This window comes from Sylvia atricapilla, chromosome 3, assembly GCF_009819655.1.
Source record: "Sylvia atricapilla isolate bSylAtr1 chromosome 3, bSylAtr1.pri, whole genome shotgun sequence".
Classification (NCBI taxonomy): Eukaryota; Metazoa; Chordata; class Aves; order Passeriformes; family Sylviidae; genus Sylvia; species Sylvia atricapilla.
Genome location: NC_089142.1, coordinates 64,959,466 through 64,984,847, shown reverse-complemented (window position 1 = coordinate 64,984,847; position 25,382 = coordinate 64,959,466). Strand labels below are relative to the sequence as shown.

The 25,382-nt window shown below is 42.1% G+C and overlaps 1 protein-coding gene across 1 annotated transcript in view; it reads right to left on the bottom strand.

Annotated features, from left to right (window-relative positions):
* The window catches only part of UTRN (utrophin), a 316,443-nt gene extending 291,497 nt beyond the window's left edge, over positions 1-24,946 (bottom strand). Inside the window, exon 1 of the mRNA XM_066315631.1 lies at positions 24,838-24,946. Coding sequence (XP_066171728.1) covers positions 24,838-24,931 — 94 coding nt within the window. The 5' untranslated portion in view covers positions 24,932-24,946. The remainder of the gene's footprint in view (positions 1-24,837) is intronic.
* Positions 24,947-25,382: the final 436 nt, after the last annotated feature.

Genomic DNA, 25,382 nt, shown 5'->3' with positions numbered 1-25,382 from the left:
GGGGAGACCACCACGGTAGAAGGTCTCCTAGACACTGGGGCAGATGTGACAATTATACCACAAAAGATGTGGCCATCACATTGGGCTTTGCAAAGCGTGGCTGGACACGTTAAAGGTGTAGGGGGCATGCAATTGGCCAGACAATCAAAGCGTGGTACAAATTGAGGGGCCGAAAGGACAATTGGCTACCCTTCGTCCTTTCGTTTTAGACTATGAGGCACCCCTGTGGGGAAGAGACCTGATGGCCCAGTGGGGGGTCAAAATTGACATACCCGACCCTCCAAAGGATTTTTGGGCGGCGGTCACTGAGAAGCGCCCCATCCAAAAACTGAATTGGAAAACGAATGACCCAGTATGGGTGGAACAGTGGCCGCTATCAAAACAGAAATTAAAGGCGCTCAATGAGCTCGTGGAGGAGCAGCTAAAGAAGGGCAACATCGAGGAAACCACGTCTCCATGGAACTCCCCGGTGTTTTGCATTCAGAAATCAGATAAGACCAGGTGGCGCCTCCTCCACGACCTCCGAAAAATTAATGAATGCATTGAGGATATGGGTTCTCTTCAACCAGGAATGCCCTCCCCAACCATGCTCCCCCGAAATTGGAATTTGGCTGTCATTGATATTAAAGATTGTTTCTTTCAGATTCCTCTGCACCCTGATGATGCCCCACGCTTTGCCTTCTCGGTTCCTACCATCAACCGGGAGGCCCCTCGGAAGAGGTACCATTGGAAAGTTTTGCCACAGGGCATGAAGAACAGCCCAGTCATATGCCAGTGGTATGTCTCTTCCCTGCTGTCCCCAGTCCGTGCAGCCGCACACGAGACCATTATTCATCACTATATGGATGATGTGCTCGTGTGCGCCCCAACTGACGACCTGTTGACCCACGCACTTGACCTGACAGTGACTGCACTGGTTGATGCAGGGTTCGAGCTGCAGGAGTCAAAAATTCAGAAGATGCCGCCCTGGAGGTACTTAGGGCTTGAAATCGGTAAGCGGACCATTGTTCCGCAAAAATTGGCTATTAAAACCAATATTGCGACTCTTGCGGATGTCCATCAACTGTGTGGAGCTTTGAACTGGGTGAGGCCTTGGCTGGGTCTATCCACCGAAGACCTAGCCCCTCTTTTCAATTTATTGAAAGGGGGAGAGGGGCTGAGTTCCCCTAGGTCACTCACCCCAGAGGCAAAGAAAGCCCTGGAAAGGGTCCAAACAGCAATGTCCACAAGACAGGCCAGCAGGTGTGACCCTGACCTGCCATTTAAATTCATCATTTTAGGACAGTTGCCACACCTCCACGGGGTGATATTTCAATGGGACGGGAAAGTTGCCACCATTCCCAAAAGGGACCGAGGCGGAGAAGATCCTCTTTTGATTATAGAGTGGGTCTTTCTCAGCCACCAGAGGTCCAAGAGAATGACACGGCCGCAGGAGCTGATGGCAGATCTAATCCGGAAAGCCAGAGTCCGGCTTAGAGAACTGGCTGGTTGCGACTTTGAATGCATTCACGTACCGATTAGGCTAAAATCGGGCCAAATTACAAAAGCAATGCTGGAACACCTGCTTCAGGAAAATGAAGCGCTGCAGTTCGCGCTGGATAATTACTCGGGACAAATTTCTATCCATCGGCCTGCCCATAAAATTTTTAATCAGGACGCTCAATTTAAATTGGCATTGGAAAGCGTTCAGAGCAAAAGGCCTCTTGATGCCTTGACCATTTTTACAGACGCGTCCGGGAGGTCCCATAAGTCAGTGATGACTTGGAAAGACCCTAAAACTCAGCAGTGGGAATCAGATGTAGCTGAGGTCGAGGGATCACCTCAAGTTGCTGAGTTGGCTGCAGTCGTCAGGGCTTTCGAGAGGTTCTCTGAACCATTCAATTTAGTAACTGATTCGGCCTATGTCGCTGGAGTAGTGTCCAGAGCAGAAAAGTCTATTCTGCAGGAGGTGTCCAACATCGTGCTGTTCGAGTTGCTCTCGAAATTAGTTAAGCTGATTTCCCACCGAGAGCACTCATTTTACGTGATGCATACCAGGTCGCACACGGATCTGCCAGGGTTCATTGCAGAGGGAAACAGGAGAGCTGATGCTCTTGCTGCTCCTGCTGAAATGGCCCCGCTGCCGAATATTTTCGAGCAAGCCAAGATCAGTCACCAGCTCTTCCACCAGAATGCGCCAGGTCTGGTCCGGCGTTTCCACCTTACTCGGGATCAGGCCAAGGCGATCGTGGCCGGATGTCCCAATTGTCAGCAACATGCCCTCCCCACCATGAGTGCGGGAGTGAATCCCCGGGGACTTAACAGCTGCGAGGTGTGGCAGACAGACGTCACACACTTCCCTCAGTTTGGGAAGCAGAAGTATGTGCACGTCTCAGTGGACACCTTCTCAGGAGCTGTCTATGCCTCTGCCCACACAGGGGAGAAATCTGCAGATGCTATCAAGCATCTAATTCAGGCTTTCTCCTGCCTGGGCATCCCAAAGTCCATAAAAACTGACAATGGCCCTGCGTACAAGTCCAGGGAGTTCTGCAGTTTCCTGCAGCAATGGGGTGTGGAACATAAAACAGGCATCCCCCACTCCCCGACAGGCCAGGCGATCGTGGAAAGGACTCATTCAAATCTGAAGAGAGTCCTGTGTCAACAGCAACAGGTTCTTAAGATCGAGCCTCCCTCGGTACGGCTTGCCCGGGCTTTGTTCACACTAAATTTCTTAAATTGCTCCTTTGAAGCACTTAATCCACCGATTATAAAACATTTCGGGGGGAGCGGACAACTGGCTCTGCGGGAGAGACCGAAGGTCCTTGTGAAGGACCCGGAGACCTTGGGAACGGAGGGACCTCATGACTTAGTCACTTGGGGGCGCGGGTACGCCTGCGTTTCCACGCCTGCCGGTTTGCGGTGGGTTCCCTCCAAGTGGGTGAGGCCCTACGTCCCCAAGGCCTCTGGAAAAAAGGCAAGTCAGGTAACGGTGGCTTCCTGGAGAAGGAAGAAGAAGTCAGTCAGTCCAGAGTGGAGTCCTATCCCCATTTGACTCAGGTGTGGCTCTTTATTTAATTATGTTATACCTTAAGTTTCCTCAGGTTAAGCAATGGAAACAGCCCAGAGGAAGACACCCATGGCAGCCCACCTCCTGAGAGCTGCGACTGTCGCCAGTCTCCTGCTGCTGACCAGCTCGTGGATCGTCCCTCAGCCAAAGCCAAAGCTGAGGACGTCCACAACTCAATTGCAAGGAACCATCAAAAAAGAGACAGGAGACTGGTTTGACCAGATTCTGGGGAACTGGGGTGTCTCCAGATGGGCTGGATCTATTATAAAGACTGGACTTTTGGTTTTATTTATTATAATAATTATTTCTGTTGCATTTGGACTCTTAAAGAGACTTATTTATAGACTACTTTCTGTTTCCACCACACTCCCCAATGCAAATCACCTCACCATCCCTACTGCACCGGAAGAAGAGGTACCAGAAGGACAAGACGACGAGGAGAACTACATTCCCGGAGAAGAGGGACAGTGGCCGGTTCCTTTCGAGGACTGGCCTACGAACCAGCAATGGTTTGGGGACTTACATCCTGACTCTGAGCATCTAGCCCCTCAGCCGCAGTTCTCCTCGTTCTAATAAAAAGAAAAGGGGGAGATGTGGTGGTGTGTTTTGGGTTATGTATGTTTTCATTACTTGAAGTTATTTATAATGGTTTGTTCCATGTACCCCTTTGGTTATTCCCCGCTTGGTTTACCCCAGTCACTGTTTTCTGTCAATCCTTTGTTATGTAACCCAGGGGCCCTGCCTGTCACCTCGAGGCCTCTCCTTACCTCTGGAAAGTTCTAGGGGGAGCCTCGAGTGATAGGACAGGATTCCTGATTTCCCCTCCTACCCCACCTTGGTTTGTTCCCCTGTGTGTCTATTGTGTCTTGAGCCACGCCTGAGTTACCTCTGATTGGACCCACACAGAACCCATCCCTCTGTACCACCCCCGGGATAAAAGTTATTGCACAAAGGGTGACTCGGAGTCTGTCGAGGCAGACGCCCTGGGCAAATAAACCCAGTTTGGTTGACCCTCGACAGTGTCCCCTCTTTCTCTCTCGCGCCATCACTGCCTCCAGCCAAGGGCCAGCCAGGACCCACAGGATCTCTAAGGTGACCTGGTCACTGGAGAGTACCTTTCCTGCTGCGGTGTCAGGGTTAGCCAGGGCAGGAACAGCCGCGACAACGCAACACAATGCCACGGTTTGAGATATCAATTCTTTTAACATTACTCCTTAGGATGATAAAGGCAAAGAACAGAGAGGCCAAAACCAGTTGTATGACTACATAAAAGGAGAGCAACAGTTATGAAAAGGGTCCTGGATTTTTAAATCCTGTGCAGTAGGAGGAGCTCTACACACCCCACTCTTGGAGGATTCAGCTCCTTCCCCAGCATATGCACAGCAGGAGGTGACAGCTCTCCTCAGCAATCACCAGCTTCAGCCTGCCAGGACTCCCTCAGCAGGCCTTGCTCCTACAGCTGCTCCCCAGCACCTCAGTCCAGCTTGTGGCACTGCTCCTGCAGTAGCACACAGGGCACTTACAAATAATCCAGCCCCTTTTCTCTCCTTTCGAAAGGAAGGTTTTCTAGGAAGGGGAAGGAAAAAAAAATCCATCAAAACTCACAACTTTGATAAACACAAATTACTTAGTCTTGATAAAAGACTTGGTGAATGAAAGAATATTAATGTACATATCCCTACTATTCCCTAAGATAAAGAGCGTCCTTTCTATTTTTATGCAAGGAATGAGAAACCCCACTACTCCCATCTTCCTACAACATCCTGGTCAGTTATAAAATATGTAGACAACCCTTTCCAGTCAGGCTCTGCTTTTATGTTTACTTTTAAAAAGCCTCTGAAACTAGGATTTTTGTAACTGGTCATTACAGCTATAGTTTTGTCAAGCTTTCTGCTATAAATCCCTGAAAAAACAAAACAAATAAAAAAAAACCCCACCAACTTGAAATGCTGGTGCTTTGATAGCAACACTGACAAGTTATTTTATTCCCTCAAAGTAATTTTCTATAGATTCTTATAAGTCTGTAAGGCTAACTCCCAGAGGCTGACGTTATGATTCAGAAAACAAATTAGCCACATTCAGCCAAAAGAACAATATCACCATTCAGCAAAGCACACAGTAATCCAGCCAGTCAACTTCTCACACAAGACATTAAAAATGTCAGCAAGTTACAGCCCAGTGAGAAACAAATTCACCAAGCTGCTAAAACATTTGTTTCCTTTCACACTGCTACAGCCTGACAATAAAAGCCAAGGACTGACTCAGGGCCAAATTCTGCTCCATTACCTACCGACTGTTTCCTTTGGCCAATGTGGCTCTGCCTGCCCTCCAGCCACTTAATGGACTAGTAATGGACACTGTCAGAACAGTTTGTTCCTTTAAGAGGAAATAAAAACAAACCTAAACACACACACACACACAAAATTAAACTCTTGTGATGACAAAAGAGAGTAGAAAAGCTTCCTATCCCGGATGCCTGTTTGCTGAAGCCTGCTTCTGTTACACAGGATGATCTATGTCCACCCCAACTGGAGCACACTCGAAAGAATCCCCAGATCAGAGCCCAGGCTGTGTCCTGGCACTCAGTCGCCCCCAACAGCCGCTTTTGGAGCCTTACATACCTCCTCTACCCACAACCCTGTCCTTTAATTTTGTTTGGGGCGCCTGAACACAGTTCAAGGTCAATCTATTACCTGGTGAATATCATGTTGGAGAGCAAAAAGGGATCTAAATTATCTAAAAATAGAGGCAAAACCAAAAGCCTCACTGAACTGCAGTTCGTCCTCTACTCAACCTCTGTTTCATGCTGAAAGAGCTTTCTTATTTCCCCAAAACACATTACATGCTTGCATGACAGAACTGCATTATTTAGCTTTTGAAAGACAGAAGTTATCGCACCCAAAACAGCTGGCAGAACAACGCTGTAGTGAAAATGCCCTGGAGAAGCACAGACTTGATTGGCAAATAAAGCACAGAAATTGCCCAACGACTCCAGCACAGTTACCAAGGGTCATCTCACATTTGAAGACTTAAATTTGCCTTCACCACCTCGTTATTTAGGTTCTCAGCAAAGGAATTTAGAAATAAAAGAAGGAATTAGCCTGTGGGTTTCAATTAAGACACTTGGAATGTAGGGAAGTTAGAAACATCTCTTTGCCTAAGCCTTTAGGCAATCGAGAGTATCTATCGTAGATACCGCCCCACCCAAGAATAGCACACCTATGAAACCCTGACAACAGTAACAAAAAGGATGGATAAGGTTTGTATTTCTGGACGGCAAAAGCCTTTTGAAAGCAGCTATCTTTTTGTCTAACTCAGATTAATTCATACAGCAAAAGACACAAAGTAAGTATTTTAAACTTAAGCATGGAAACCAGCACTGTTTTTATCCCTGTTAGCAAGAAGCAAAAAGCCAAGCAAGCCATGTAGCACCAGTTTGTGACCACCAAGCTCACAGAAGCACCCCTGAGCTCATTGGGAGTACTGCCCCCTGACTTTATCAACACAGAATAATCTTTATCAGCAGGTTTTGGGCTGGGCCTTTTTTAAGGATTGAGGGGGAAAGGGGGAGGTAAGATGTCTAGTCTTTTTCAAGGAACAAAAAGCAAAAGTTGAGATTGTTCTGCAGATTCTCTCTTCTCTTGCAACACCATAGTAGAAAAAAAACAGCTCCAGCAACACATAATTTGCTTGTAAACTTTCACCTCTGTGCTGCAATTTTAATTTCTGCAATCAGTGGTATGCTTTCCCTCACTCCTTTTCTTTCTCTCTGCAAACTTCAGCAGTCAGGCAAACCCACAGTTACACTATTAATAGTGTATCTAAAAAAAAAAATACACACACATATATATATATATATATATATAAAATCTGCTTACAGCAACTGGCAAACAAAATACAGTTATCTAAATTTTAAGTTTTCTATAGAGACCAAACTATGGAATATAAGAATTAGCAAAAAAAAAAATAATGCAAAAGGAAATGTCATGCATCTCACTACCTTGTGTTTCCCAACAGCAGACACCACCAAAGAGACACCACAAACAAGTAATAAGGACCACCCCCTGGTTCTCACCAAAGTGTACTGTAAGTTTAAGCTGAATTGTGTTTACTTCACAACAAAAATTCCCCCAGCAACTGATAACCTAGAGGAAGGCATCCTCACAGCTGAAGTAATATTAAAATAGCTGTTTCCATACCTCCCAACAAAAGCAACCTAACACGCCACGCTGTGGTCTCAGCACATTGGAATGATGATTAAAAGGGAGGTATAGATAACCAAGCTCTCAGGAGACAGAAATAATGCTCAACATGAGGCCTGACAGCCCACGCTGCTCAGCCAGTAACCCTGCTGTTTTCACGGGATGACAGTGCAAACCCAAGAGCTGTAAGCAGTGCCCCCAATATCTGCTGCTCCAGAACTGCAGGCAGCACACAAGGCTGCTCCAGGGGGTCACCAGAGCCAGAAACCCCACACGTCACTCCAACAGCTCGCAATGTGTCCCTAACACAGGGTCAAAGCAAGCAGCATCAGCTCCCTGTGCAAGACAGCCCTGTGAAGCTTTCACATACAATACAAATACATTTGAGCACATATTTCACAAGCTGGCCAGCACATGGAAAGAGCAGAGAAAGGCAGATAACTCCTGCCCAAAATCTACCGAAGATGTTTCTAAGCAACACACAGGAAGGCACTTAAAGAAAAAAAGACAAAGTAAATTTACGAAGACAAATAAAATCACAAACTAGATTTACTACAGCTGGTTTTGTTATGAGCACAGATTAGGTCTTTGAATTTCTAAGTGGTTATAAAGAAAATGGAATCCACAAGTTGGTGATAGCCATCTGCTCCTTTTTCTGCGCCCAAATTAGAACTGTTATTAGGCTCACTTGCACTTGTGGAGGTGATTTACAGGATATAAGGTTGGAGGGATCACTGTGATCAACCAGCATAATCTTCTGTGTAACAGAAGAGCCAGCCCCACAAAAAGCCCATCTGCATACCAGAAAGGAAGCAGAGACAACAGATGTCAGAGACCCTGTACAGGCACAAGTAAACAAGATTGCTTGGACAGAGAAGGAAGACAAGCCATAAACTGTATATATGCAAGTAGCTCTATCTTCTAGTTATGGCAGAGTTTCAAATCAGGCAGACATCACAACCAACTTTGTTTGAACATCTTCAGGAAATAATGTTCACAGTACAAAAGACAATGTTATTTTGTTCTCTGTGACAGGTAGGTAAAGACAGTAGCACCAAAAAGTTATTCCCAACACTAAATTTTTCTGCCCACTTGTATTCCAGTGTCGCTTCTCTCCCATCTCTTTCAGTCTGGGGTTTCCCTATTTTTCTTTTTCAACAATCCAAAGGCTGCAATCCTAAACCCTCCTCACTCCCTGTCTTTTCACTCCAAATATTAAAACTCTTCCTGATCCAGCCCCTCAGAGCTGCCTCTCTTTTAACCAAGTTCATAGATTCTACCATTCTTCTATAAAAGTCTCTAGGTCAACAAACAGAAGCCTGTTCCTGAGATTTAAATAGTAATACCTGGCTCCTATACATAACTAAATGCTCCAATTTCCTAAATAGAAGAATTCTTGGCCTCCTACATATCAGTAGATACCCCATCAGTGCCAGCTCCTGCCCACCGCTTCCCTGGCCTCTCACTGCAACTCCCACCCCATCCCAGCACACGCGCAGAGGCTACAGGTAGTTGTTTATGCACATGCACCAGGTTGTCCTTCACATGCACATGCTGACTGGCATATTTGACTGGTATGCTCACACAACCTTCTAGCTGCTTAATTAGCTTTATAACACACAATTAGGTTTATGAATACTGGATTAAACTTCCACTAGTTACTACAAGTTGAACTAGTTGTGCAGAGAAAAAAAAAAGATGGGAAGACAAGTTTAATTAGAGTATCCTACTATTCTTGTGAAAATGCATTAAATCAACAGATTTCAAAAAACTGTATGCTGTTAACATTTTCAAAATTATATAAATGCTATTTAGAGGTTTCTGAAAGGAAGTTAACCAAGCATCTCTGGATACAGACTGTGTAGGTCCCATTTCAGTGACAGCAGTGTGCAGAGTCATTATTAAAAAATGGAATTTACAACCCCATGTAATTTAAGTCTTTCCTGGCAGTCCAGCGCAGAAGACATCCACTGGTTTTTGTATTGTTCCTAGAAAGATTAGTAAAATTTTGATTGAAGTGCTTTTTGTAGAAAGTACAACATGGTAGAGGTCAGAAGGCATCTTTGGAGATCATTTGTCTAATCCAGTCCCCCAGTCAATGCAGGCTGCCCAAGGCCATGTCCAGCCAGATTTTTAACATCTGCAGTGACAGACTTCACAGCCTCTCTAAGCAACCCAAGACAGGGTTTTAACAAGAATGGAGTTTGCTGTGTTTCAGTTTGCTCCCCTTGCTTCTTGTCCTTTCAATGGCCTCAGAAGAGCCTAACAACCTTCTTTGCACCATCCTTTCAGATATTTATAAACTTCAGTAGCATCCCTTGGACTCTGATCCTTTTCTTCTGGTTGAACAGTCCCAGCTCTCTGTCATTCCCCACAGGAGGAATGCTCCAGTCCATCACCATCATGGTCCTCACTCCAGTATGTTCACATCTCTCCTGTACTGAGGAGCCTAGAACTAGACCAAGTACTCCAGGTGTGGCATCACCAACATGAAGTAGACGAGAACACATCCAAAAACATGCAGCATGATCATGCCTAAAGGAATTAAGAGAAAGGAAGCAAGTTCCATTTTCACAAACTTGCCAGCAGTATGCCCAGGTAGCCAAGAAGGCCAATGGCATCCTGGTCTGTGTCAGAAAGCATGGCCAGCAGTGATCATTTCCCTGTACTTGGCACTGATGACACCACACCTCAAATCCCGTGTCCAGTCTTGGGCCCAGCACTACAAGAAGGACACTGAGATGCAGGACTGAGTCCAGAGAATGGCAACAGTGAAGTGTTTAGAGCTCAGATCTTGTAAGGAGTCGCTGAGGGAGCTGGAGGTGTTTAGCCTGGACAAAAGGAGGTTCAGGGGTGGCCTTATCACTCTCTACAACTGCCTGAAAAGGAGGTGTAGCCAGGTGGGGTTCAGTCTCTTCTCCCAGGTACCAAGTGACAGGGCAAGAGGAGATGGCCTCCAGTTGCACAAGGGGAGGTTTAGACTAGATACTAAGAAAAACTTCACTGGAAGAGTAGTCAAGCATTAGAACAGGCTGCCCAGGGAGGTGCTGGAATCGCCATCCCTGGAAGCATACAAAGGGCATGTGAGCAAAGCACTCACCAAATAGGGTTTTGTGAAAAGCTAGATAATTTCACCAAACAGACTATGTAACAGAAAGATTTTTCACACTTCTGTCCAGCTTATAACAGTTTACTAGAACATTTCAATTCTTCACATCTAAGATTCATACCAAGTGATGCTACTCTTAAAAATTCCAGGGCAGGCAACACTTGGAAAACAGAACTGGAGGAAACAGTTGCACACCAATCTTGACAACAAAGTTAAACTCAGTCTTCACAGAAATCAAATAGACAAAGAAAGTTAAAAAAAAGCAGAAATTGTTTATTTTGTTTCCAGACAGGCCAAGTCTGAGCTTCATTGGCTATTCCATTATTTTGTTAAGGATCAGTCACTGATGCCTGTAAATTATTTACCTTAGCCTATTAATCTTAGTAATAACAAAGATGAAACCTGAAACACAGAAGGTTTAAAGGAAGCCCCTGAAAGTCACATAGCATAGTAGTGCTCTAAAGATGAAAGAGAAGCAAGCAAAAAGAATAAACAGGATAACTGAAAAATTTTAATCCAAAATATTTCTTAGTGCAAACTACACCAAATACTCTCATTTCTATCCCTAAAATAATCCAGAAAGTTCACTACAGAAATGGTGACCATAAGTTTGGCTGCTTTTAGCTTCACATTACCAAGTCAAAGAATGCTAGATTTCTTATACTGCCACCCAGCCCCAGTGAGGAGGATTAAGTGAAAGGCAAATCCAATCCTTTAGATAAATTATTTCCTTTCCCAGTTACAACCCTTTGCTGGTCAAAGAATATTGCACCACTGGGGAAGGTTCTGTACATTTGTGCAGAAACTGAAATGCTAAGCAAATCTTTGAGCACTTTGCTCATGACAAAATTACTCTTCTTCCTCTAGAGGTAAGAAGAAACAGTCATAAAGACTGTCTTTCCTGGCAGTCACTTTGTGTTTTTAGTGAGACATCTTAACGGAGAAAAAAATATAAGATAAATTGGAGTAAAGTATTATGAATGGTCTCTTCTTATGGCTTCTGGCAAACGTAAGATTTTCTTTTGTCATTTGATCGGAACAGCAGTAAGTTGAGGCACTGCTAATCCTATATCCTAATTAAATTCTCATTTCCTTCCCTGGCTTAGTCATTAATTAGTCCCCAAAGCTGAACACCCTCTTGATTAACTGCTCTGAAAGTACATAAATTCTGTTTGGCAATTGCAGGACAAATATCTGGAACACATTAAACCAGTTATTTATGCAATCAAGCAAGCACTGACCATCAGTGTGAGCCCACTGAATATTTCCTACTTCAATAGAGAAAGACCTTTAAGGATATACCATTCTCAATAGTGTGAGGAAAAACTGGAGAAGACAGTCTGCTGTCATCAGACTCCACCTGGAGTACTGCTTCCAGGTCTGGGGGCCCCAGCACAAGGGGGCAAGGACCTGTTGGAGCAGATCCAGAGGAGGCTACAAAGATGATTTGAGGGCTGGAACATCGCTCCCATGAAGACAGGCTGAGAGAGTCAGGGTTGTTCAGCTGGGGAAGAGCAGCCTTCCAGTACTTAAAGGTGAACTACAAGAAAAATGGGGAGGGAGACTATCAGGAAGTACATTGATAGGGCAAGGAATAAATGTTTGAAAGGGAAAGAATATATTTAGATTACATATAAGGAAGCAATTCTTTGCTGTGAGGGTGGTAGAACTGGAACACATTGGCCAGAGAAGCTGTGGATGCCTCATCCCTGAAAGCATTCCAAGCCAGATTAGATGGGGCTTTGAGCAACCTCATCTAGCAGAAGATGTCCCTGCCCATGACAGGGAGTTCGGAAATAGAAGTTCTTTAAGGCCCCTTCCAACTCAAACTGTTGGTTCAATGGAAATACAGCAACAGAGCAGTCACAAGGAGACCAACTAAAGTTCAAAGCCTACCAAGCCTTTGGCAGAACCTGAGCCATAGGCTTTCAGCTCTTCATTGTTTAAGCAAAGGATTACATGCACACATCCCATTCCCCATGCTGTTATTATTGTATTGACAAGCTTTGAAGAGAACTGTAGTAGAGCCTGTGCAAATGTAGAGTTTGATTTCTGTTACTCTAACATATCAAGTGGGTTTGTGTACAATTTGGAATAGACACATCACCTTTAGCTTTGTAGAAACTGGTTAAACAACAGAAAGATCACCTAATGAAAATAGATAATTACATGTCATATTAGTACTGCTGCCTCTGGCAACTATTCCAGTAGATCAGTCACACTCATGGGTATAATCCTGTCCTGGGAGCTTTTTCAGAGAGGGTTCTTTTGCATGCCTTCCCAGTGCTAATGAGTCAGGCAACAAGCAGGCTCAGGATTCACTTTTTTTTTTGCCCTCTGCCAAAGGTCAATGTCCCTGCAGCAGACAGGTGGGGTCTATGCCTCAGTGAGGATGGAGCTTGCAGCCTGAACGTTGCTAGCCTGAAGACCAAAATGATGATAACCACCAGCAAAACAAGAAAAACAAGGCAACTAGTATAAACTGGCTAAAAAAGCCAAGACAAGCTTATGGAATTAGAGTCCACAAAAAGACAGATGATAATTTATGGCTGAAGAGATCCCTGAACTGCAAATCAGAATGTGAAAATAAGGTATTTTAGAGGAAGCACCATTAAAGATGTGCTTATAGAAGAAGTATAAGCACATGGTATCTACCTGTGGATGCCACTACAGGCAATGATGAGGAAATGATTGCAACTGCATGGCAGATCAACTCCTTGCCAGCAAGAAAGGCAGGCTATACAGCAAACCAAAATGCCAAGTACAGCCTCTGCAGCAGACAAAAGCATTTGATGCAATACAAAATCATTTCCTCAATTCAGTGGTTTACCTTGAAACTCAGAACACTTGGTCTGATACTTTTTAATCAATAAATATACTTATAACTTTCCACTGCCTACACAGACTAAGACACAGTCTTTAACCCCCATCCTACAAAAAGCCAGGACAAGATCACCATTGCTGGGTCACATAAGGCAAGGGGGAAATTCTTCTAAGGTTTTGACACTCCCACTCTCACTCCATCCCAGAAAGAAAAAGCTATATCCAAGAAGAATCAAACAGTATTTCTATCTACAAACAGTTTTATGAACGAGTACTCCCCAATCTCCCAAAATGCATGCTATAAGCATAGCTAGAATAAGAGCTGCACTTAAAGCTGGGGTTCAGTACAACATCCCAGCCTGATGTTACCTCTCAGCACCTTCTCTGTACATCCCAGCTCTCCAAAGAGCCAGGCACACATTAGTTCTGTCAGATCTACCCATGCAAACACTTTCAAGTACCAGACAGCTCTGGTGAAAAGCAAAGCCCAACTGCTCCAACATATTTGAGTAGCTGGCGAAGGATCTACATTGATGTGCCACTGCTCAGAATAAAGGGTCAAATGAAGGAGAGAAAAGAGATGGGGTAAGGCCAAGATGCACTCCCAGAAGCATACAAAAAGACTGTCTCTGTGCAAAAGAAAAACTCGTGTGGTTCCTCAAAGGGGGTAAGAGAAGCCTGTTTTCTATTTAACATGTTTTTGCACTTCTGAGTGAGAAAAGTATTACAACAAATTAACCTCATACACATTTACAAGAATTTCAAAGTCTCAATAAAATGATGCATTTAATTTACCACAAACTATAAAGCTTAGTGGCACAAAAAAAAAAAAAAAAAAAAAAAAAAAAAAAACACAACCCTGCAATGTATTCCACACTCTTCAGGTTATGTGGATAAATGTAAGGCCTCAATGAAGGGAATAAAAAGACAGATAGACAGATCCTTATTTCAGAAACAATAACATTACCTTCACAGAAAAAAACAGGTGTTATGAACTGAGTCAAATAAACAGAACAAATCACAAGGTCATCTCCTAAAGATGCTGCTGTTGACATATAACTTGCCTTCGAATCTTTGGCTTTGTGTACTATAAATGTGATGTGGAGGAAAAGTGGGGAATGCATCTAAAGAGTACTTTTAACTTAATTTTTTAAATTCATTTATACAAACTAAAAAGCAAAAAGAGCCTGCCTTCAACACTCTGCATTTCTAACTATCACAAATAACTTCAGTATTTCTCACACTTTTACCTGCATCACATAAGGTAAAACCAAAAGCAATGTGATTGATGAAATTTGCTACAACTTTTAAGTCATCCTACTTTAACATATCTTTAACTACTGTAATATAAAAAACAGTTGAAAACCTCTAATAGCTTTTAATATTAAGATATTACAAGATTTTTCTACAGCTGTTTGTTCCTTTGGACAACAGTCCTAAAAACTAAATCACAATACCACTCATTACTTTCAAGAAACATCCCAAACACCATTTTCATCCCTGACACAATGACATAAGAAGCTTAATTCACATAATACAGATTAGACCTTGATATCTGAAGATCTCTAATTTCACTGGAGACAACTACCACATCCAGTTTTCCAGAGTATTGCTACATTAAGGCAACTCTTTAAAAGTTACAATATTTTCTTGTCCAGAACACAACAGCAAAAGCAGCAGCGCAAAAAAAAAAAAAAAAAAAAAAACCACCCACAAAAAAAAAAAAAAAAAAAAAAAAAAAAACAACCCACAAAAAAACTTTAAGCTGCAAAGAAGCAAGGAGGTGGGAAACAGTAGTAAGGATGTACAGAAGGGCATATAAACTGCTGTCTGAAGATCATGGAACTGCAGTACAGTGCTCATATGTCAGGCTGTTCACCACTGACACACAAGCAACCTGTGGCAGAAGAATTATTCTTCACAAAACCCAAGTATTCATGACGCCTACCACAAATGGGAGAAAGGAAAGAATTCCTGCAGCTGTACATGGCTGGTGTTGCAGAACCAAATGCATCCTAAATGTCAGTCACTTACTACTTGCTCAAACAGCACAAGAGACATCACTGTCCAACAGGTTTGGAAATGAAAATTCACACTGACAAATAACTCAAATAGCCAGAAGATACACATTCTTCTTTTTCTTCATAGGATGATTCTACTAAACACTGCCATGATCCCCCTCAAAGTTACACACTCCAGCTAAGAAGAGCTCTGGGAGTGCTTAGAAGGCAATACAGACATGCTTTATCCTGCAGCACCTTTTCAGTCCAGCTGTGAACTACCATGACTGGCTTCACAAAACAGCCTTTGCAGACTTCAATTTATTCAGAAACAGATGCCTCAAATTTTGTAAATGACAAGTGAAAACTGAGTAAAAGGGGGAAAGTGCAAAGGAAGAATCAGAGTGGACTTCTAAAGAGGCTAGAGAAAAAAGCATTATATGTGAAGACTTTTGCTCTCAGAAGAATTAGCATAATTAAGAGATGACTTAGCAGCCTTTTATGCCTATTTCAATTTCGGTGCATTTAATTATAGCCTTCTACATGTGAAAGAGACCTGTCTGCAGCCCTGCAGAGATAAGTATATAATAAAAACAACTTGCTTAAAATTAAATAAAGCTCAAAACCTTAAATCTTGTCACATTGTTCCAGTCTTTCTATTTGTGTCACAACACTTCACTGTTATTCCTCAAGTCTATGTGGCTGCAAAAAGGGAAAGCAATTAAAACTGACTACCAAACTTCTAATCCTTCAAAAGCAGAATGAAATTTGGTCTCAGTAAGGGAGCATTAGAAGATGACAGAACTCCAGCTGCTCAGTTGTAATAACTGCACCTCTTAGACATGAACATTATAGAAAAAAAAAAACCATGGAAATCTTCAAGAAAGGCTTGAGTTTCTACCTTTTGTTCTCTAATTTTAGCATATTAGAAGAGGCCATGTAAGAAAGCAGTTTGTGAGGACACACATTCTTGGAAGAGAAGAAAACATTAAGAAAGACTAAGAGTGCCCAAGGATGAAACATGAATGTTTGTATTTACTGTATCAATTATGACACACATTCTTCATCTGGATCATGTCAGTTTTTAAACCACAGGGCAGCAAAAAAGAATTTGGGGAGGAGGAAGATGCAGACAGAAAGCAGGTACCAGTTAAGATAGAACTTTATGAGTTAAGACAAATGCAGAAGTGTCATATTATAAAAGACCGGGAAAAATAAAACAAGCCTGAGAAATTGAAGATACTAATCAAATAACTTCAAAGAGGCATTTAAGTGTAACAAAAGGAGAAAAGCTGAAGATGACAAAAAAAAAACCACAGTAGCAGCAAAATCATAATTGGGCAAAGTTTAAAAACACACACCATGTCACTTATTCATACCAGGGAAATTTCCCAAAAAAACCCAGTTTCTTTGACAACATAAGATACTAGCTTGGAACTTTAACTTTCTTAACTGAACATTCGGTTTGTTTCTTGCAAAGGTGAAGGCTCAGTAAGTCACTCACACTGGCATGAGAACATAATAGGAGAATGAATATGCAAAGACAGAAACAAGAAAAAAAGCTTCCTTGATTTATTAGACCCAATTATTTATTGCACTTTTCCACTGCAAAGCAGTCAATAATAAAACAAGAGAATCAGAGATTATCTCTTTGTCTCAAAAGTCTTCAAGAGCTACCGCTAAATCAGGAGAACATTGCCCCAAGACCTGTAGCTGCTTGAGCCATTTTACAGGAACTTCTTCTAACTCTAGTATCAACTTTTCTCTGCTCCCCCCAGAATACACTATGAAAAATAAGATGACTACAGATTTATTCATAGCATCACATCCAATTTTGAATTGAACAAGGAGCAATGGCCCTGGCAGGACTGCACGCTAAACTACTGAGCTGATGAAGAACACTTATTTTTCCTAATTCCTTCAGCCACTGATAATTTGTATACACAGATATATTTGGTTCTGTTTGGATTTGGTAGGGCTGTTTTTCTTGGGGTGTTATGTTTAATGGCTAGAGTAAATGGTTTTGGCTAATCCAATAGACAGTACATTCATACTGTCAAAACAGCAGCTAATTATTTACCTGATATGACTGCCATGTATAATGTTCAAGGATATTAGATAGGACAAGGCTGTTAGAATACACATGTTGTCCCTGAGATCTGACTCACTCTCTGTCCCTCTGGAGGGTCACAGCTACCAAGCATGCAAAGGGGAGTGGAGACAGGGCAGCATGCAGGAATAAGGAAGATTGTGCCAGGACTTCAGCAAGAGGGGCTAGAAAACATCCACTGCTCCAGCTGATGCTGGCTGTGACCCAGCCTCACTGCTCCTGCAGGCTCCTTCAGGTGATGCCATCAGAAGCAGGAACAGTGTCCACAGACAAGCAGCAGAACTCTTCATGTGTTTAGCAGCTGGCCAGGACCATTTCTAAGAAGCTGCAAGTGCTCAGTGCAAGCCTGCATGCCTCAGACATAGGTTTCACTGGTGTACGTTTGAGAAGCACACAGAAAGGCACAAGGACTCAGTGTCAGCCAAACCCTGCTCCCACAAGCATTAGCATATTTGCTAAACCAAACTTTGAATTATTTTTGGATATATTTTAGTTTGTTTCAGACCAAGAGTTCATTTTTACCATCTGAAAATTTTTGGACCACAAGGTTTTTAAGCTCTTACTCTTGCTGAGAGTTGACTGCATGTGTCTGCCGAGAAAACCCAGCTTTTCCTCTCAAAAAAAAAATTTCCAGTTGAAGATGCAATTTAAATAAACAGTCTTTTTCATTCCCATTGGGAAAGGGGTGAGAATTGAGAATTAAAGAGTGAAATAGAGTCTGGGAAGATGGAGACAAGCTAGGTAGAAGGCGTTTTCATTTTTCCTCCTTGTTTCATTCTATCCTATTCTAATTGTCAGTAAGTGGAAAAAGAAAATTCCCCTCAATCAAGTCTATTTTGCTCACAGTTCAAACTGGCAAGTAATATATATCCCTATCCATATTTCAACCCATGAGCTTTCAGTCTTATTTTTCTCCCCCGTCCAACTGAGAGGAGGGTGAGGGCATAGTTGGGTGGGCATTTGACAACTACCAAAGTCAACCTACCACAGCAGCTGAACAGCAAATTTGTTATGTAGAGGCAAAGACAATATCAACTGCAAGAAGGCACACTTACAGCAATTTATATAGAAAAATCTTTCCCTTTAGCTCAGAGAAGAATGTCCAATAAGATAGCAAGCTAGTTTACCTGGCCATAAAATAATTCCAGCTCAACTCCTGAGGACAAACTCTTAAGAGTTATTTTTATTACCTTAACAAAAACAATAAAAGATGAACAAAAACCCCAAACAAACCAGCAAATACACAAAAAAAAAAAATTAAAAAAAAAAAAAAAAGAAGCAAGGTCTATTATAGTATTTCTCACTATAACTCTAATGATTTGATCCTAATAATACAAATAGCACTGTTTTCTGATATTAATCCATTGTAAAACAAAATACATTGGAAGGTCAGCATCTGGTTTCTCTTTCAGATGCAAACCTAAAAAAAAATATTTGGTTAAAATAAGCACATTTTTCTCCCCTTAGGGACAGGCAAATAAATTACTTAAACCAAAAAGCACCTCCAACAGAAGTCTGGCACTGTGCACTGAAGTGGGAATAACTTGTGACAAATGACAGTTTGATAATTTTCAAGAATATACTACATAACTATATTAGAGACAAGAATGAAACTGCATCAAAATCAACTAAAAGCACAAGAAGCATACTGTGACTGGTTTAATTCTGTCTAGGTATAAGGACTTGCAACACTTTCTGCTAACAACTTTTGTATAACCAGTTCTGTTCACAGATCAAAAACCAAAACTAAAACACTTGCTTCCTGTACAGCGGTACAGCACATTTACTGCTTGATTAATACAGCAAAGTACACCATCAGTACATCATCATTGGATACTCAAGGTCACCAACTACAATTTCTCTCACTTTTATTAACCAGAAACGAGCTTGAACATTGGGGGAGGCTCTACCTACATTCAAGAGTACTAAACAAAAGGTTGATGCATGTTCCCACAGGAAAGTTATCTGTGTAACCCACACTTGGAACTTTTTTTCAAGCTACTGCATTTACTGCTTGTAGATAAGACAAGGAATGCTTGCATGAGATTTTATGGCAACAGATATGGAAATGATGGTAAGACATCAGGTGACAGTTTTATGGCTTTCTTGTACACGAGGCTAGGAATCCCAGCATATTATCCTACAATCTCAAATTGCCATCAGCAAGCAAAAGCTTACAACTTATTCACTGAAAACTACAACTAGAATTAGTAGCAAAGTGTTTGGAAAAAAATACAGTGCAAAACCTACATTACAGAAAATCAGAAAAACAAACTGGATGATATTTAGTAATACAGAATAGCTTCCAGATATTCAATTCCAAGTTTACATTTATTTACAGCAACTAAACAGATTATATGAATTTGCTTTCTTCATTAGAAGTGGAAAAATGGCAATTAACCTTTTAGAAAGGAGTGTGCCTGACAAATTTGGCAAAAGAATCTGTATAAGGACTTTAAAAGGGGAAAAAGTAGCTTTAGAGGGGATCTATCATTCTGCTTTCAGAAAGTCACAACTTTACTATCTCTTTCCTACTTAAAAGCAGCAGCGGAAATGTTTTCCTTGTATATAAGGCAATTCAGGTCTGCAACACAAGCCAAGTAAATATTGATTTTACTATAGCTGAGCTGGGAGCAGAAGTTAATTTCAATGGTCTGCACAGAATGCTTTACAAACTGCTTTAAAAATATTTTGCATTACAAGGTATTAAACCAGCTAAGAACCTTTTAAAATAATCTGAAGCTTAAAATGATTGAGCTGTACAATTTTTTCAGGGTAAAAAGTATAGCTGAGAAAAAGAGAAACAGCATTAAAGGCTGCACTTGAACAGCTCATAAAGCCAAGCAGGCAGTCCTGAACTGTGATGTTGGGGGCCAGCTCGGGGCAGCCTTGAAAAGCACTGGGATAGAACCAGCCACCGGCACAAGAGGGAATGGGCAGGGATAGGACCTATGCACTCCGAACTAGCATATCATACCACAGGCCTTAATTTCGAGTTAATCAGACCCAGGCCAGTTAACCCTGACCAACACTATCTCAATAAAGAGGAGATATGTCATAACCACAGTACAAAATCCATGCTGTAGTGAAATTCAGCAAGACAGATCACCCACTCTGCTTGCATAGGCACAAGGGATCCAGAAGGCTCTGCTCAGTGTCAATTATTAGCAAGGGCTGCCAGGGCACGCTTGTGTGACAGCTTTGATTCGGGCCGACACAAGGGCAAAGCTGTTGACTGTCCCCCTGCACCGCACGGAACCCGGACAGCAACCTCCCGACTTCTGCAGAGAGCCCTCGAACCATTTACTGCTTTTCCTGACTGCTCCGACAGAAATTCGTCTCCGCACGTACCAAGTGTCAGAATGAAGGCATCTCCTTGCCCTGCAGCACAAGCCCGGGTTACCGCTGGAAGGATCAGCCAGGGAATTACTGCAATTCGCTTTCTCAGCTGCTCGTTTAGCGAAGATTAGGGCGCGCTCCACCCAGACGCCACACAAATGAGGTCACATAGCTGACCACACACTGCTGCCAATTCCTGCCCTATTCATCAGGGACGAGGGCAGGAAGCAGATGGAGCCCTCAAGTTAAGGGTCGCAACGTTTCAGTAGGAACATGAAAGCGAACGTGCGGCAGCCAATTCACCGCTGAGGGAACGCGGTTTCACCGCAAGGCAGAGCTGAGTCACGGGCACCGCTCTGCCCCACACTGTGCACAGGGGCACAGCCTGCCTCCAGCAGCGAAACAATCCCCCCGCACAGCCTAACAAAGGGACTCTAACACAGGACAACAGAAAATACTGACCACTTTTTCAGTACCTATGTGCATTTAAAAGTCTAATTTACATGAGTTTCTTTAAGTCCTGCAGACCTTGAAAATAAAGTTCATTTGAAGACCCAAAAGGCGACGTGATGTAATTACTATGTAAACCTGTTTCTATGTACTACTAATGCTGTATTTCAGAACACATACTTACTTCATCACCTGCTGCCAAAAAGGAAATATATCATTTACAAGTGTTTAAAAAGCTAGAGTTGTTTGAAATCAAACAGGTTTGAGGTCCAACACGGCTCTACTAAACAACTAACAAGACCAGAGTTTACAGTAATATAAACAACACCATAAATATTTTGGCTATTGTAACAGGTTGTGTGTGGTCTCAATTTGAAGCTGCTATCAGGGCATATATCTTGTGGCAACCTTCCCATCTGAAAGAAAGCATATCATTTATAGGCTACTGCTTCTGAGACACAAATGGTAGAAGCTAAATGCAGAGTTTCAAAAGATATGCTCTCAAACCATCTGTTTGCAAAATACCTCAGTCATGCCATTGCCTTCTACTGCTGTTGAAAAGTAACACTCATTTCAACCACTGTAACACTCATTTCAGTCACTGATGGCTGCACAATTAATTCATACAACAAAATATAACTTGATCTCTTGATTCTGTTAACAATTGTGTGAATAAAATAACAAAACAACACCTAGTTGCATAATGCTGAGATGCTAACAGATTATTCAATTACTGCAGGGTGCTTTACTGGCTTCAGGAGTTGACACTTGACAGGAAAAGATCCAGAAGGCAACCCCTTTCAGAAGGTTTCACAGAACCAGCATCTTTTTCTGCCTGTGTAACATAGCTTAGGTAGCCTCCCTCCAATGCCGGTGATTTCCATCTGGGTAACGAGGCAATTGAGGTGGAAAAAAATTATTAAACAATCACATCAAATAGTGCTGCAACAGTAGAGCATGTATATGTAAACACAAAAGAGCCCAATCATTTTCCTGGAACAGTTTAAGAATTTTTACTAGAAGAACACAGATTATTCTCCCATGGCATGGAACAGCAATGAAGAAAGGCCTTTTGTTCAAACAGGTAAAGAAAGTACAAGATCCCTTCCTTTTTCTCCTCTTAGATAAAGACTAAGCTTTGGTTCCATTAGGCACCAGTAGCCTACCAGTGCCACCACACTCCCAGCACCTATCACCAACTCGAGGGTTTTAAAGGTTGAGATTAAACTCTTATAAAAGAGGTGCATCCCACTAGATGAGTTAATTATTTTATATGTTTTAGACCATAAATCAACCGCTGACAAAACCTACTTGAGTAGTTTAGGCTTCAGAGAATAGAAGTTAGTCTTATCCATTTTAGTTTCACCCAAACTAATTCATTTACAGTCAGATACTTCATCAGGTATGAGCTTCAACTTCCCTTCCTCCAGTCCCTGCCAATTCTCACAGCAAGTATACAACCAAAAAAGCCAAAGCCACACCTCTGCTGACTGAAAAGTGTCCCTGTTATTTATATTCTAGATTTCTGTGAAAAGTAAAGGACATGAAGAAACAATGACATACACACCTCTTCCAACTTCTCCACCCATTTTTTTCTCTGAGTATTTCCAGTACTGCATCATTAAATATCCTGTCCTCTCAGAGAATGGCCTCTTCACCACAGCATGCACACACACACATTTTACCCTCAAGCTTTTTCCTCATTTTCCCTTCCATGCCTCTTACCGCCTAGTTTTTTTCCCTCCTGTGTGCATTTACAACACACTAAGAAGCATCCAAAGCCACAACTCCCTCACCATCGCCAAATACAGAGGTTTTAAAAAAAAGAGAGGATGACAATGAATGTGAAATTATGACTCTCTTGGAAAGCAAATCTACAGTGCTAAACTTTAGGAACACTTAGGAAGATTATAATTAAACAAGTTTCCTGAAAAAAAATCTTGCTGCTTGAAAAAAAAATCATAATTGCAACATACCAACCATGATCTATGCTCTTTCACAAACTGAGGACCCAACTCCCCAGGGCTTTAAACAGGCTTTAAGAAACAATCACTAAACACTGTGCTCAATCATTTAAAGCACCTGAGCAAGCATGTAGCTACTACTTACCTAGGAGATTTACACCTTAGCCTAGCCACCTGGAGCAAGAACCAGAGAAATTATCCACAGATACATAAACATCACCAAATATTAAGTGTGCACACATTGGCACTTACGCATTAAAAAGACCTGAAGGATTGAGGCAGAAAACCTCAGAGACTGACCCTCCTATTATCCCACAGATGAACATTTCAGAGGTTTCACAATTACAGTGTTCATCACTTAACTACGTGGCTGCTTGTAACACCTGTCCCAAGTTTGTGCTCTTCTAAAAATATAACAAAAAAGAAAGGAAAAAAATCCAAGAAATAGTCCCAAAACCCCTACACCAATACACACGGAGCCAGAACAAACAACTTCCATGAACAGCAGCCCAGGTTAAAAACCAAGCACATTGATTTTTCTCCGGTTGCTAACCTTCCAAGAGTGATCAACAGCAGCTGTCTCACATTTGAGGGCTGAATATGTGCAGATTTTGAAGAACACTAGATCTTTCCAACCTGTAATTTACTGAGCTCTCCAGAGTTAGTCAAAAGCAACTCCACTCACATTACTGAGTTTTCTCGACATTTTTGTCAGTTTCTTAAGGAAGTTTGGACTGAGCCAAAGGAAAAGTTTCTGCTCTCAGCTAAACTGGCATATATCCAAATCCACCTCATTGTTCTAGAGGCAAACACATTTGAAATCAGAGTCCCAGCCCACCATTTTATTCTAAAGTTAGCAATTACACTGATGCATCTTCAAGGGATTTTAGTTTCTCTTTCCAAAAACCCATATTCAGACTCCAGCTTTGTAAAAAAAAACTTCACATGAAAGGTCAAGCGGACCAAATTCTTTACAGATCAACAGTTTCTGCTTTCATGAATGGGACACCAATTCACAAAATAAACAGTTTCCATCTGTCAATAACTGTATCTACATAGCATATTCACAGGTACTAGGAATGATCAAATTGTCTTCTCCTTGTCAATCCAGGTTATTTGGCCCCAGTCAAAAAACAGAAGAGACAATCCATGAAATTTCAATCAGAATAGGTATGAAAGATGGTAAAGGGAAGAAGAAAGAATAATATCCCAAATGTCTCTTTGTCAAAGCATCCCTCCACAGAACATTCTTTCCAAATTACAGGAAATACTGCTCTCTTGACACACCACCAAAATGAGGAGGAGAACTTGTGGGCTGTCAAGGAGCTGCTCTAAGTTTATACATTCAAAGGCATCAGAAGCCACACTAGGCAGAACTGTAAAGAATCAAAACAAGTAAATGCTGAAATCAACATAATTTAATGCACAGTTTAAGAAAACTGGGGACATTAGGACTTTCAATCAGACAGAATGACGCTAAAACTTCTACCACGAGCAAGGTACTGTTACAGGTGAAAGGGAAGCCCACAGCACAAGCATTACCAAGAGGATCTTGTGGCTGCAGGTGTGACGCAGCCAGAGCTCACACAACACTTGCAATGGAGCAGTGCCACAGAAAACAGCCTTTCCCTGCTCTGTTTCCTGCCCTGCCTTCCACGACCTGCTCTCTTAGAGTAAATAAACTTCCACAAAGTTGAGAAAAGCAGCTTTCATCAGGTGTGGAAGATAAAGACAGACCCACATGGCTGGATCCCCTCACCTCCCACAGCCTTCAGAACACAGGGAAGCACTCACCCAGCGCAGCGCAACAGGTCTGCCGGTCAGTATCCCGAGGTGCAGCCACCTTGGACTTTTTCCACACAACTTTTTTGGCTGTCTGAACGCTCATGATCAAGCTGACTCTTTGAATAACAGGAAAGTGAAGATGCAGAGGAAGTACACGCTAGTACCCACGCAAGAACTGCATGCTGGGATTCAAGGGGGAGGGAAGCGCTGGTTTTCCTCAGAGGGTTTGACACATTCAGCCACACAGCGACTGACAAAACCAGTCAGGAAACAAACCTTTAAAAAAGCCGCATGTTAACAAGTAACAGACTTCAAATTAATTGAGATTTCTTTTCTCTTCAAAATCAGATAAATACGCTGCTTTGCTACTCTTTATGAAAACAGGAGGACACTCCAGCTTTCAGAGAACTGTCAAGTTAAATTCTACAAACTGAAAATAGGAAAGCTAATGGTAATTTGCCTCTTCTGCTGAAATCAAACTCTCTGGTCAAACACCATACTCATTCTAAAAATCCTAAATATTTTTAGCATTCGTTCCATAAAAAGTTTGCAGT